At 33.9% G+C, this 16577-nt stretch overlaps 1 protein-coding gene across 5 annotated transcripts in view; it reads left to right on the forward strand.

Annotated features, from left to right (window-relative positions):
- The window catches only part of LOC125673257 (multiple epidermal growth factor-like domains protein 10), a 61497-nt gene extending 48359 nt beyond the window's left edge, over positions 1–13138 (forward strand). The window contains exons 5-12 of one of the 5 annotated variants that reach the window (XR_007369372.2): positions 4656–4796; positions 7259–7396; positions 7629–7766; positions 8095–8232; positions 8486–8623; positions 8758–9325; positions 11696–11801; positions 12308–12337. Coding sequence is in view for 3 of the 5 variants with exons in the window: in XM_048909748.2 (XP_048765705.1) it covers positions 4656–4796; positions 7259–7396; positions 7629–7766; positions 8095–8232; positions 8486–8623; positions 8758–8895; positions 11681–11801; positions 12308–12467 (1112 nt within the window). In the remaining 2 variants the exon portion in view is untranslated. Of the gene's footprint in view, positions 1–4655; positions 4797–7258; positions 7397–7628; positions 7767–8094; positions 8233–8485; positions 8624–8757; positions 9326–11680; positions 11802–12307 lie in introns of all 5 variants that reach the window. The other 4 variants (XR_007369371.2, XM_048909748.2, XM_048909749.2 and 1 more) reach the window with 4 other exon arrangements.
- Positions 13139–16577: the final 3439 nt, after the last annotated feature.

Below are 16577 nucleotides of genomic sequence, written 5' to 3' on the forward strand. Positions count from 1 at the left end.
GTCCATAATTGATTTATTGTTCCTACCATACTTAAGGAAATGACACTATCAAAAAGGTGGCACTCCTTGACTCTGCGGATATGCCTCTCAATATATATCCTTATTTTTGCTATCACCTGGGTTTGCTCCACTTCTTGCCTTGAAAATTGACCTTGACTTTGGAGAAATGGGGGCGTGTTAACTGAAATACCTGTCCCCTCTAATACCTTGTTCAGAACAAATCCGTTGTCTGCCATTAATGAATCACCCCTATCCAGGAGATCAATCAGGCCAGAAAGCTTGCTAATTTCTACATCTGACATATTTCCTGTGTACAAACTTGATACATAGGTCAGAGCTGCATGTGGAGCAATCCCAACAAGTCCTTTCCATGTGTGAGAGCTTTTGTATGACGAATAACACTTGGAACTGAGAACAAGAGATGAAGGTCTCTCTGTCTTTAACTCTGTACAATCAATGATTACCCGTGTAGAGGGATACATACTTTTGAATTGGTTAGGCATGTTCTCATTTATTTGCCCTCTACTTGGCCAGATATTTATGCTACCAGTATAAAAGTATAAAAGATTTGCCCATGTAATAATTTTCCTCCTTACAGTAGACAAATGACATTTAAATCTTACAGCCAAATCCTACTCCATAAGACCACATTTCAAACGGCATAAAAACATGAACAATTCGTCAATGAGGAACATGTTCCTCGGATTGCCCACCAGTACGTGCTGGTTGATTCTGTCAGAAGATCTGTAATAATAACTGGTCATTCTATTAGCTCCAGGTTTGATAAATTCATAAAAAGTTGTAAACATGATCATGGATGCAAAACCTGTATAAAATGAAATTAATGCATTGTCATTTGAAAATCTTTGAATGCCAAATCTTTCTATCTCAAGTCGTTGCTGTAATTTTTGAATTTCCTCTTCCTTCTTCTTCAGCAAATCCTTTAACTCATTCACCCTATTTGTCCCAGGCCGCACTTCTTCATACATACTGCTGCAATATATAATGCACATCCATACTGTATAAATAATTGGAGAGTTAGTCAAACAATTTCATAGCCAGTTACAGACTGATCACCCCCACCCCCTATCTTTTATAAAGGATCTCTGTGTTGTGTCAGTAATAAGTATTTGTGTACTCCGATGTATTCATTTATATATTACAAAATTATGCATATCTCTGATGAATGTGAAATTTATAGGAGCACGCTCTATACCTTTTCGAAGTTGGTAGATATTTTAAACTACATGTATTTATTTTTATCATGCATATTAAATCATTACATAAGAATATCATTTTTCAAATTAACATGGTGATGTAAAGAACAGCATCCATACTATGAATTAAGAGAAGAAGAAATATACATAAGCACAGGTGATTTTCAAAGTTATATAGAGCATGTTACTTTAACAAAGTGCATAACATACAGTATTTTTTATTATTATAGACCATCATTATAGTGAAAATATTTCAATACAATTTCTAAGTCTGAATGAATAATACAAAATGTCATACCTCACAAAGATCTTGATGATCCAGCATCCTACTGTCCAGCAGCAGTTGATCTTGTTGTGAGTTGAATTATTCAAAATAGTTCAATACAATTGCAAATCAGCATGAATAAAACTAGTTTGACAATTGATTAATCATTCTGAGAATAATTCATGAACAATAAGTAAAACCAATTCCACATTGAAAGTCCCAATCATATGCAGCAGCACTGAAGAAACTTATATCATACTTATTGCTAAATTATATTTGCCTTGATTCTCCTAGTATTTTCAACTGTTTATAAATAGAAATAGTATTAAATTTGAAGGTAGAAAAAGAAACATTGCTTCAATTATTACATGTGCTTCTTGTAAAATTATAGAGATTTTTAAAATGCCATTACCTCTCCACATTCAAATTTAAATTTTCATTTGAGACCGGGTTGTTGCTATTCTCATCAGTGTCAAAACTAGGCATTTTCTCTGGAACAGGATGCTTAAAAATTTCCCGTCGTGCAGGTTTTTCGTCAGATTTTCAGTTGAATATGGAAGGAACATTTTCTTTCTTGAGTGTCTTCCTTACTGGGGTCCATTTGAAGTCGTCCCTCTTAAAATGACGTGAGCAAACAACTGTTTGATCACAGATCTGCTAGAAAGATTATAACCCGTTAAGACTTGTTTGAAGTCATTTAATTAAACACACACTGACGTACACACGTGCAAGGACCAACCTATTTAGAGGCCTACTTAATTCTATGATATAAGGGGGTCATCTCTCCGTATTATTTGGTACAAAGTTACATAAACTTACTCTGAATAATGGACCAGGATCCCACCGAATAGCATGTATCCAAGCCTTGCGAAGCTCCAATCTTTGTGGGATTTGATGAAAAGAGAGCTCTGGGTTGCGGCGTCCAATTCCATTACAGTTCGGCACGCAACAATGCATGTCGTTCTTGCCTCCGTCTAAGGTCGACGCCATACTTGTTTATGCTTGGATACGACGGTAGCCTCGTTTTCGATTTAGAAGCGCGGTTTATGAATATTCTGCGAAAAGGGAGTATTGTCTATAATTCCCACATATTTTGTAAAAATATTATGCTGAATTGTAGTTCAATTGTTCAAATAATTATTTTCTATTAAGGCTTGGATTAAAATTTTTAATGAAATAGTCCTCTATGGCTTTGCAAGTTATTTCATTTTCAGTCCACATTTTAAAGAACGGGAACACTTTAAATTTACCACCCCCACATTCCGCAAAATGTTCACTACATGGAGTGTTCCGCACATTAGGATCTTTAATTTGTTGTTTATGAACCCTCACTCGCGCATTAAGTTTGTTCGTTTGTCCTATGTAGTTTTCTCTACAAGTTCGGCAAGTGGCACAGTAAATAAGATTCTCAGATTTACAGTTCATGTTGGCACTGACTTTCAATATTTTCCCCAAAACAATATTTTCAATATAAATTTTTATGGAATGTGTCATATATATATATATATATATATATATATATATATATATATATATATATATATATTCAAAATTAAACTAATAAGCAGTAAATATACATATATGTACATCAACAAATTGATTTAATATTGAATGTATTATATGACTGTAAAAACACTATAAATCACTAGCTGATAGAAAGATGTACACACGATAGAAACGTATAGGTAGATACAGTGTAATAAATGAATATACAAAGGATGCAGATAAATTAGACATGTATTGAATAAATCATTAAATATTTTTATTACTGATCAGATTATGAATTAATTTCGATGCGACACATGGATAAGGAACAATGCATTCATTCCGTGGGGGTAGTTATGTGTAAAACTTACAGGCTTAAATTTGTGTATTCAACGATACTTTTCCCATCTGTCCTCATTTGAATCTGTAGTCGTCCGTTCCTTGATCTTTTCACCAAAGTCACGATTATCCACAGTGCACTGGTACTCCTATATTTTTATATAATTCAAAATTTCGATGAAATTCATGCTGACTTCATTTAGTACTGTACATTTTACATGTATTATGCTCATGTGTTATGATCAAGATATAGGGCTCATGGCGGGTATGTCCGGTCGACAGGAGATGCTTACTCCTCTTAGGCACCTGATCTCACATCTGACATATCCAGGGTCCGTGTTTTGCTAACCTCTTTTTTGTATTGCTTATAGCAGTTATGAGATTGATCATTGTTCTTTATGGTTGCCGTTCATGCATATTCACAATATGTGAATTTTTCAGATATTCTGTCAAATCGGTTTCTCAATGGTTAGTTTGAAATTGATGAAAATACCTTTGCACGTTAATTTATGGATCTCCAAAGATGTGAAAAATTTGGTAATACATGTATCTCATTCTTTAGAAACTTTATATTCTTGGTGATATTGTGCATATCTCTAATAACAATCTCATATTGTGAATACCTATATACTGCAAACATAAAATGTATGGTATCAAGCTCATATAAAAATTCATGAGAATGCCTTCGGGAATTTATATTGTCAGCATGTTTTGTATTCATTTAAAACATGGACACTATGATGCTAGATTAATTGTAAAACAAATCTTCCAAGTTTACCTTTCCTGTATGTCATATGATATTGACATTGCTAAATATGTTGGGTCTGTAAATGTATAAAACACATTGATCACTAACTATTTGCAATTGATTGATGATAACTTTTTTGTCAAGTATTCATGCGTCATTATCCATAATTCCAATAAATTAAGCTCGATATTTTTTTTTTTCAATCTCACCGTTTCACAGCTGAAATATCCATGTTGTCTTTGAAATATGTGCATAGTAAGCGCTTTTCAGATATGGATTACAGCCCTATGATAATTGATCTGCACTGGGTTGATTCTAGTCATAATGCTTATATACATGTATATGTCAAATCACGAGGATTTGATTTATCTTAAACATAACATAAACAAAGCTTCAAAGTATGTTTAAATAATCATATAAAAAAGCTTTTTTTGTACGCATATCCTAATATGGATTGATCAAGGCAGAGCAAATATAATGACTCAACCGTTCATTGTGACGTCATCCCCATTCCAATTTCTTTTATAACCTTAATTGTACTGCTTACAATATAAAAACTAAATAATTCAGACAACGAATATGCAATATTTCTCGCCAACAGCTTGCCCCAGTGGATACTACGGTATGGAATGTGCATCTGAGTGTCAGGGACACTGTAGGGGCGGAATATCGTGTAATCACATAAGTGGTAATTGTGACAATGGGTGTGGAGACGGATGGCAAGGAGTACAGTGTGACCAAGGTACTGGCGGCCGTTTCACTAACCGATCGTAGATCGTAAACGTACGATTACGTTTAAGATCATTTGACTCGCACGTATACGAGCGTTTCACGAAACCTATCGTAGTCGTAACACTTACGATTGCGATTTACGTCTGACTTTTTAGAACTCTTTTCTCTATGGAGGTAGATTTAAAATTAATCCTACCATGGAAAGAAATATTCAATCATTATTTCCTCATGGTTAAAGGTTTTAAACATATCTTTATTGTCTGCAGTAACCCGAACAAGTTGTCAACAAAAATAATGGAAATTTTGAGCCCGATCTCTAGTGTAACGTTTAAACAATTGATAGGATAATTTTTATTGACTTTCATGTAACTAAAAGTTTGGAAAAAATGATATGAGAAATAACATAAAAGATTTACATTTTAGAATTTTAAATGTCAAGTAAACTATGTTCAAAGGATTAAAAAAAAATAAGAAAATGAAATGATATTAATAAAAAAAATATAATAATAATAAAATGAAAATAGAATTGCACACAAGTATACGAAATTTTATCCTGCATCAAATCATGGGTATATAATTATATATATATATATATATATATATATATATATATATATATATATATATATACATGAACTCCGGCGTTTAAACATTGTTGTAAAATACGTTATAACACTAATGACATATCTATTCACTTATTTGTATAAGTTTTAAACAAATCATGGGCTCAATTTGTTCCTTAAATGACGTTAAATTTATTTTCCCCATGCGTTTGTATTTTATATACATATATTTTTTCCGTTTAGGCATGTAAGCATATGCTAACTTCCATCTTTACGTGATGATGTATATTCCACGGGATTGTACTTTATAACAAGGGGTCGGAACCCCAAGGATCCGATAATGACCCATCCATTTTATGTGTATACATGTAGGTCTAGGTTTGTATGTTTAATTTCTAACGACCTTCATAAAACTACAGAAACGTTCCACTTGCAAAATTGGGATTTTAACCCCTCTCCCATTACCAAATCATGTTATTATCATATTTTCCTTAAAATTTGTAATGTTTATCATTCGAATGTGCATATATTATGCAGTTAGTCAGTTGCATCAAAAGTATTGATCTGACGAGAAAAAAATAACTGAGTCCGTCGAATCGCAACGTCTCGGATTTAAATGAACTGTTTCTAAAGAAACTTAATTTCTGAACATGTCTATGCGAATTGCTTGAATTCTGCCTAATGTTAAATATACATGTAAACTAACGGTGATGCAGGCACATGTAGCAATAACACCCCCTCCCCATATTACTTTTCTAGCAACTGTTCTCGTTATCATTACATGCAAAGTTTGATATATGGACTACCCCCCCCCCCTTCTCACTTTTTAAAATATGAATTCATTACCATTACATTTACTTCAGCAGACTGGTCACAGGGGCTAGGACCGTTTTGGACCCGAACTCTGTGATACAATGAATTTACTATATCTGTGGTATCACTGGCATTTCTGTGGGTGTGCGTTACAAAGAAGGACAACTCTAATATTGATTTAAGATTCGGGCTCGGACTGTACAATATTTTTGTGCAAAAACAGACTGCAAGTCATTGTGATTGTTTTCTTCCTACAAAGTATAAACAAACCCAGTCAGGTAAATACTACCACAAAATGATCTCAGGCGGGCTAGCATGGCGGCCATGTTGCTCATTTACGTGCATGTAGAAGCACTTACGATAGCCCTAGACCACTCGTAGGGTTACGATCAATACTGATCGTAAATCGCAAATCGTAACTTTTAGTGAAACGGTCTTACGTGCTACGTTCACATTTAAGTCTACGTTTACGATCTACGATCGTTTAGTGAAACGGCCGCCAGGTTCTCTAATATATCTATATCTAAATTACAGTACATATGTTAAACCGTGTAATGTTTAGAGTCAAATATTCATACAAACCCCTCGAATTATAGGGCCTGAACTTAACTGAATTTATTTATCTCGTCACAATTACACAATTGTATACAGATATTTAGTAGTTTACATAGCAGTGATGGTAATAAATCAATAAATGTTTTAAAACATGTGTGAGCAACATATGTAGTTATTGGGTCGGGAAGCATATTTTATCAATATTTTTTTTTTTATAAAGGAACATAGTTTTCTTAGAAAAGATTTCTTGTTTGAATTTATATGTCTTTTTCACTGCTGAATTGATATAAAACTTTTGGCGGAGCACAATGTGGCAAGCCAAAGTTTAATTAAATGTCCCTCGTTATGTTATCTATTTTAAACATACCATTAACTTTGTAATCTGAACACGATTTTTGAGAGTAATCAGTGTTCGTTACCTTCTTTCTTTAGTAACAATTGAAACAAATAACCTGATTTTAAAACCACATACTTTGAATTATATTTATATTGGTTATTTAATCATTTCGATATTGTGTATGGTTTGGTTTTAATCAATTAGCGTGTAAAGACGGAAGATATGGTCCTAATTGTATCTACATATGCAGTAGCAACTGTCGGAATAACGTACCTTGTGATAAGACAACTGGGAAATGTCAGATTTGTAAAGCTGGGTATATTGGATACCTCTGTAACAATAGTAAGTGTTCGTTCAATGTTATAAATTTGTGTAACAAATATTATACTTAACACTTTTCAAAATGAAGACATCTTGCCATAAAAAAATACAAATGTTTTTAACTAGTGATATTTTATACGATTTCTCAAGTTTTAAAGTGATATATTTACAAAATAAATATAATTTTCCAATAAAGTTTAGATTGATAAAAAAGTATATTTCCCATCGTATAACAATGAATTATTACTTACAGGCTGTCCTGAAGGATTTTACGGACAAAATTGTTCCACGGCTTGCAATGAGAACTGTCTAAATGAAGAATGCTATCATGAGACTGGTTTGTGTAACAATGGATGTAAGGACGGATACCAGGGACCATTCTGTGACGAGAGTATGTTCATGTTTACTATGTTCTACTTTTAAATTAATATCAAGGAACATCAAATGTGTAAACAAATATTTTGGAACAAGTTTTGCATCTCAGTCATCTACCTGGATCTGTAGATATTGTAATTACTGTTTTTACTTTCTTGCGAAGGAGTTCTTATATGAAACATCAACTAGAAAGAAACTATATTTACGGTGTATATTGAAACTATCGTCAAAGAGTGTTCCGTAATCTAGTAGTATTTTAAATAAAATCACATGGAAGAAAATAATATTGCAATTTGTAAAGATAATCCTTATATGATCTTAGATTCTAATGTATGTTATGAAAGGTTGTCATCGAGGATTCTTTGGTGGGAATTGTTCTGCAAAATGTAGTAGTAACTGCATAGATAAGTTATGTCACCATGTCGAGGGTCACTGCAGTGGTGGGTGTAATGCAGGATGGATAGGTTCAAACTGCAGTCAAGGTATTGTAAATGTAACTGAAAATATGAAAAATGAATCATTTATTGTAAGAGCAAATAACTCATTTCAAAAATGCATGTTCAATTCAATTTACCATTACCAACCTGAGTATTTAGCGTTTTCAAATGAATTTCAAGCATCACTCTTTCTAGTGTATGTTCAGACTAAGGGTCTTATTTCTATTAATACCTCTAATTTAAATGAAATCCTACTCTATTACAATGAATTTAATACAATTAAATTGTGTTTTATTAGTATGTTCTACCGGACGTTACGGCGTGAATTGTTCAGACAACTGTAGCTCTCATTGTGTAGCAGACACATGTGATCATGTAACCGGGGTCTGTGTCTCCGGGTGTGAGGATGGGTACAAAGGGCAACTATGTAGAGAACGTAAATAAAATCAAATATCAAACAAACACAATTTTTAATGATATACTGAATACCATAATGTTAATATTCAATAATAAAACTTTTCTAATTACATTTTAAAGTTGGGTTGACAATTTTACTTCATTTTCTCTAAGGTTGTGATTATAGCTGGTACGGCAAGAACTGCTCCATGGAATGTTATACAAACTGTGTCAACGAATCCTGTCATCATATCACGGGTAAATGCCAACACGGATGTAAACCCGGTTGGATAGGATCATATTGTAGTCAAGGTAAATCAAAATATCTCTTTAAGACACACGTATTTAGAAAATACAGAGAATATTTTTATCAACAATAGTAAGAAATGGAAATACCTGTCTTTCATCATCATTAGTCGAACCATGATAATCCAATACTTTCATTATTAGAAGATCCTGGATTTACCTTGGTTTTTGTACTGTGTATACAAAATGTGTGTTTTTATAGCTTGTGAGAAAGGATTGTCAGATATGCATTTTCACTTCATGATGTTACATATGTTGTTGTATTTATTTGTACTGAATTTTTCATACAAATGTACATTCGGATGGCATGGAGAGGATTGCCTAAAAGCGTGTAGTGGCAACTGTGCTAACAAAACAACGTGTAACAGGTTTAACGGGACTTGTTCAGGGGAATGTGAAACGTCATTCACTGGAGAGAAATGTGACAGAAATATCGGTATTTTGTTAATTTATTTTGATCATTTCAAGTTTTCTCATTACTTCTAGAAATGGTTATTATGAAAACATAAAGTGTTCAAAGTGGAAATGAAGCATATTTTTAGCTTCATGCATACATATTTTATTGAAAATAGATGTCAACTTTACGACAACCGAGATGACTTCAGCTTCTTTATCGTCAACTCACCATAATTCTGTAGCATTATTCCATTATCACCAAAAGATGGTTTTTATGGATCTCAACTGATTCAAAATTTTAGATCATGTTCTGTGTATATTAATTTTTATACCATAGCAAGCTACCTACAAATATAATAATGTTACAGTGGTTGCATCAATCTTGTTTAAAGTCAGTATTTCGCAAATTATGTGGTTGTTATAATGATCTAATTTGCATATACAAATGTACAAGTGTCATATGGTCGAAGGTTGTCTGACGTGTTTGATACCAACTGATAGACCGTTATTTAGTCAGTGATTTTGACTGTGAATGTTCTTGTTTCCCTGCTTAGGATATGTAGTCCGTGGCGGTGTGGCCATTCAACAAGGGCTACTTACTCCTGTTAAGCACATGATCTCACCTTTAGTTCGTTCTGGGTTCCGTGTTTGCCCTTCTCTTAATTTTGTATGAGTTTGGTCAGTGTTCCTTTTCTACAGTTACTCATAGATACATTTATGATTGAAAAGAAGATAGAATCTTATGTAAATATGCTTCATTTTCTAGAATATGATAGCTTTTCAATCTGAATACTTCTATGAACAGAATTTTGATATCCTGTTGCAGGCTCAAATCCCAATTACATTATGATAAAACGGAGAACTAACATTTCAACTAAATGATAAATGAGATGGCTTCCCATATTCAATTAGCAATATTCCCTTATCACCTACATATGGTGTTTGTGTCTTACCTGATTCGATACGCAATGGTTTGTTATGCATATGATCAGTTTTTAGATATAGTCAGGCTACTGACAAAACAGTTGATGTAGGGGTTTCAACAGTAGCGTGTTAAGTCAACATTTCGGAAACTCCATGGTCGTTATAATGATTTAGTTTGCCAATACAATCTGTCATTGGGTCGATTGCTGTCTGACGTGGTTCATATCATTTGTTGGACCCTTCATTACACATTGATTTTGATTACGGATTACTCCGTCTATTTAATCAAGGTATAGGATTCACGGTTGATGTTACCGGTTGACAGGGTATGCTTACTCCTCTAAGGCACCTTATTCTACCTCTGGTATGTCCGCAGGTCCGTGTATATCCAACTTCTAGTTCTGTATTTCTTACAGGTTGTGAGACTGATCACGTTTATATTCACATTTTCAGTTTTGCCTTTTAAGACCCAATATTGAACTGGAATGAATTTTAGTCCAGGGTTCGACAAATATTATGATTTTGAGAAATAATATTTCATTTGAATTATTTTCCTCGTTAGTAATGTTTCATATATAACAACCCGTATCAATGGTGAGATGTAGATACTTTGTCGTTGAATGAATTTGAATTTCATGGATATGAAAGTCTCTAACTATCATAAATGAATGAATGCTGCAAACTTTACACAGATTAAAGATACCAAACATGTACGGTTATTTATTGAATAGGCTGAATTAAGAAAGTATTCTTGTCTAATATATTGTTATCTATTATCTTCAGATAAATGACAGTGTTAAAGCGGTTTGTACTTTCGTGGTTTTACAAAAAAATAATATTCAACTCTAACGTTTTCTACATATACATAACTCAGGAATTATATTCATTCATGGTAACCCTTACCTGTACATTTGAACTATTTCCAAAGACGAATCATCATAACGCGTTGATGAATTCGGCAGATAAATCTAAATTTTGAAATATTACCATCGCGTACAACAACATAGCTGTGCTTATTCCAACAGTACATGCAGTCCCTGTTTGTTACACATATGAAGGAATTTAAACATAAGTAAACTGATTAAGTTATAACTATTGTACATAGATTTAAGTGTATAAACTATATCTAAATATGTCGTCCTAAGACATATTATTTGAATATAAGTGAAATGTTTAGTTGCACACACCTTTACTTTTAGATATAAGAAAAATGACCGTCATTACATTGTATCAATTGGAACAAAATATGAGCTATGATCGCAATCTAAACTGAGCCTTTGTTGATAGCGTTTCTAGATAATGCCAAAAGTCCCTAAAGGTTCGGTTAAACTGCGATTTTATAGCTAATATTCTGTATGTTAATACTAAAAATAGTAAGATTTCAAGTGCATTTTTCTTTTTAAAGATACAACTGAAATTAGAATAGAAATGCCTCAAAATCAGATTATAATTCCGTTCTATCTGTTTGTAGCTATTTCATTGACAGCTCCCACTGGTTCATCAGCGAGTGATGTCCCATACGGTTATATAGCTGGACTTGTCGTATCTATAATCTTCAACGTTTTTCAATGTGGTGCATTAATAGCTGCAAGGTATCTATACAATCATTTTAAAATTTTCTGTTCCGTAAAATAAAGGTAATGATACCCAATTACTTAACAACACCTGTTGCATGATAAAAAATGCATTATGAATAAATGCAATTTTTTATCCATAGACCACATCGAAACGTTTAATGATTATTTGTAGATTCCATATATAGTGAGATTAAAAATACATATACAATGTGGAAAACGTAGATATATTATAGTTTACATGTTCCAAATTAATATATTCTGTACATGTCTAATTGTAGTTTGAATACTATAAAATCACGAATCTGTAGAAAAATAGATACATGTATATTATAGTTTACATGTTCCCAACTTATATATTCTGTACATTTGTAATTATGGTTTTAATACTATAAAGTCTTATTTGTCTAGAAAATGAGTCAATTCATCAACAAACATGAAACAGACAACAACACCACAAGCACAACTTTTTAAATGCAAAAACAATTACTAAATTTTGTAGTGTTTTTATAAATATTTTGAAGGGGACATTACATGAAGAAAAGCGAAAAGTCTTCCCCACATTATATGAGCCACGGCAATCAGACAACAGTAACAACTGATGATACCCATACATACCAAGAACTCGACACATCAGCAAACATTAACTCGTACCAAAATCTGTCATTCGGAAGTAATATATGAACTCTGCATGGACATGATATGGTGGAAGTCGATTAGATATAAAGGAATAGAGATGCTTCCTTGGAATGACAGTGAATATTTATAGTTGGGACAGTGTATTTTGTTGTGATATATGATCCATGTTTAAAGAGATAGACGTTAATGAAAAGAAAATGTTTACGTCATTTAGTTAAAGTAATAGATGTTATATTACACAATGTGAAAGACGAGTTCAGCACATGGTCGTGTAATATCGGAAGCAAATATTGATTCCGTGAGTTTTTCACATGTCAGCATAATTTTATGTACATATTTAATTACAATAGAAATTATTTTATAAACTACCTAAATATCTTAGCTAGCAAAAATTAGTGACTTCATATAATTTTAAACTATTCTTTTCATTTAGTTCATTCATCTCTAGATTTGATCGAAATTACTTAAAAAATTTCCACGCATCGTGTAGTGATGATTACGCGCTTTAATTCTTTGGAACACGTTTTCTTACAATATTTAGTTCTTGCACCTCCTAAAATCTTCCCGGCCCATAGATTTGGTGTTTGCACCCATGTTTCTTGTTGAATCTTTTACCAAGTCCATTATGCGATATATTTCCTTTATTTGACAGACATTGTGTATATTCTTTAAAAGACAGTTTTATGAAATTGTTATAATTACTATTAAATCGTTAACAATTTTTTTTTGATAATGCTGTTTGAGAAAAATGGTCATTTTCTGAAGTTGATATATCATTCTGTTAATGTATGTCTCGCATTTCAAAACGTAAATGTAGATGACCCTTATATTTCATCTCATGATTTGTTAGTTTTAAATTTATTAGATGGAAATAAATACACATTGTTTCAAATACTTTTATCAGATAATAATGCAATACGGAGTTATCTTAAGTCATCGTTTGACAATATTGTATGAATGAAAGGTGAAGAAAACGAACAGCGGTCAATCTCATAACTCCTATAAGCAATACAAAATAGAAAGTTGGGCATAATTATCTATATATAGGAAATGAAAGAACAAAGTAATATTATGTCTAAACATTTATTGTTTGGCATTGTTGGTCGTGGCATGATATATAAGCACCAATGGGTCGCCAAGCACGGCAGACCCAACAACCAAGCAACAACACAATACAGAGCAAAGCATCATACATTTTTTACTGTCCCGGGTTTACAGCAAACAGTTTTTTACCATACAAAAGTTTTGAACACTTTCAAATATAGCAAAGCAAGCACAAAATAAGCAGCACAAATCCAAGCAGCATTTCTTTGATCCGGGTTGACCGCGAACAATGAAATAAAATGTAATTATTAACATTATAGCATATCGAGCCAATGTTCACAGTTCAATGTTTTCAAAATAGAATACAGTCAGAAGCACAAACTTGACACACCAGTTGAATGGATGGGCGTAATTGCCTTCAAACGAGCTAGCGCTGGATTTTAGTTTCTTCCATTAAAGATGCCACGACAATACACGGAATGCAGCAAAAATTGTGGGATGTTGTGATGTTCTGAAACAAACAAGCAAAAGAACCAAGAACTGTACCTATTCAAATACAGTACAACACTTCCCTTATTTAATGGTTAGGAAGGGCTGGGGTAGAAAAGAAATTAAGCAGCATTGCGACTATTTTTTGAAATTTTCAAGAGCTTAAATTGTATGATACCTTTCTGAATGAAAATCATGTAAAAAAGGATGGGTATACCAAACATGATCGAGTAGGCCAAACCCGAGCCAAAATACAAGACATCTCATGAGATAAAGACATCTATATTATAATTATATAGATGCTATTATCTATATATAGGAAATGAAAAAAACAAACAAAATAATATATGTCTGAACATTTATTATTTGGCGTTGTTAGTCGTGGCATAATATATAAGCAGCAATGGGTCGCCAAGCTGGGCAGACCCTACAATCAAGCAACAACACAACACAATACAGAGCAAATCATCATACATTTTTACTGTCACGGGTTTACCGCAAACAGTTATTTACCTTTAAGCTCATTAATGTTTTTCCATACAAAAGTTTTGAACACTTTCAAATATAGCAAAGTAAGCACAAAATAAGCAGCTCAAATTCAAGCAGCATTTCTTTGATCCGGGTTGACCGCGAACAATGAAATAAAATGTAATTATTAACATTATAACATATCGAGCCAATGTTCACAGTTCAATGTTTTCAAAATATAAAAATACAGTCAGAAGCACAAACTTGACACATCAGTTGAATGGATGGGCGTAAATGCCACATGACCTAAATTTGAAAGTTTAAGGTCATCCCACACATGGGGAGCCCATTCAACTGACCCACGACCAACATGTAATGGTAACCACCCATCGTAACAGCAGGTGTCAGGAAATACTGGCCCATACCCACTGTTAAATTATTCAAGACCCCCTTGTATGCTTTTTAAGAATATAGAGTTACCTAAAGGGGTAAGGTGCACTTTATCACTTGCCACAAAAACACTGTATGTTTCTAATGAGCTTCTCCTAAATGGAGTACCTGACATGCAGCTGTCCTATTCAATCGTTCACGGGCCCTTTCCATGGCATCAATATCTAACGAATGTCTGTATGGAAGACGTGGCAAAACTTGGAACCAAATAAGCTTTGTATTGGGAAGAAGCTGAGCTACCTTGGTCAAATCTGTTCACACTGTTACAATGAGCTTAAAAAGGGTTAATTGAACAGTCGATATGCCCACCTAGGGACATCTAAACTCTTGGCTGAAGTGGCTTAGCCACATGATAACAAAAACAATGGGGAATATACACAAACTCCTCCACCATATTGGGTTCAAACCATTACCGTGGAAAAAAAACCATAACACCAACTTGATTTACCCATTTATTGATATCATAACCAGCTGAACACAAGCTGTGCACACAACAGGAAAGTGGAGATAAATGGCCGCATTGCTTACTAAAACCCAGGTCTGGGGGGAACAACCGAGCTACCAACACACAAGGTGCATAACGGGCAAAACGGGGGCCTTGTGTTTGGCACAAGTGCCAATGGAGTCCCATGTATAGAAAACAACATGTGGACAGGGGTTGCATTGGTTGACATATCTGTTTACCCTGTTTCCCAAAGAATTGCTTCCTGGTTGATAGTACTGCTGACACTGAGTACTCCAAGGAAAGCCTCCCCTCCTGTTAAAAAAGGTGGAGGGGGCCCCGGTCTGGCAGACACACGTGGACCCCAATTTACCGAGGGGTATTCTTTCCCCAATAAACATATTAACACCTGGGGGTTTATTCTTCCCCAATAAACACCTGAAGGTTTATTCTTCACCCAATAAACCACACATGCCCTCCGTCTTGATTGACATATGGGGGGAAACACAGGCCAGAAATGTCCCAAAATGCCCCTAAAATCCCCCCAGACCCTCCACACAATGCGACGAAAAGGAGGTGAAAAACAGGCTGACGAGTCACAATCAGAAGGCATAAAAAATTGTTCAGTTTCAATAGCTACACGGAAAATCCCATGATTAAGCTGCTGGACTGCCTGGCCGGATTTCTTTGGTAGTGGCACCTATTGGTCACCTCTTGCCTCGACGGTTGAGGAGTTCCTGGAATAAGAAAACTGGACGCAAAAACTGTTTCATGGAAAATACACTTAAAAAAATTATGCAAAATAGCTATAAAATGGCAGTGGCGGGTAAATGTTACAGGAAGTAGTAATGGGTTGTTAACTTGTACGGTAGAGACTTCCGGTTAAGAGATTAGACAAGTTGTACCACAAATGTTTCTCAAACTTGGATACAAAACTGATATACAAATATCTAGTCAATTAAGTGGGATTATTTGTATATAGAATCAAATAATCTATAGTAAATCTGGTTCCCCAAAATCGTTCCCCCCACAATGAATCAGTAAAAAATCTGGATATTCCTCATATTTAGCCAAATACAGCACTTTTAAAAAAAATTAATAAACCTTAAACCTGAGTATCCTTGCCACCAGATTTCTATTCGCAACCTTTCTGATCCCAAGTGAACCCCTCCTGTCCTAAGCAAAGCCGACTGAAAGGCATGCTTAACTATGGATGATCAAACACACCAAACAATATAACGACCTGAAAAGTATACATTTAC

This window comes from Ostrea edulis, chromosome 3 (assembly GCF_947568905.1).
Source record: "Ostrea edulis chromosome 3, xbOstEdul1.1, whole genome shotgun sequence".
NCBI lineage: Eukaryota > Metazoa > Mollusca > Bivalvia > Ostreida > Ostreidae > Ostrea > Ostrea edulis.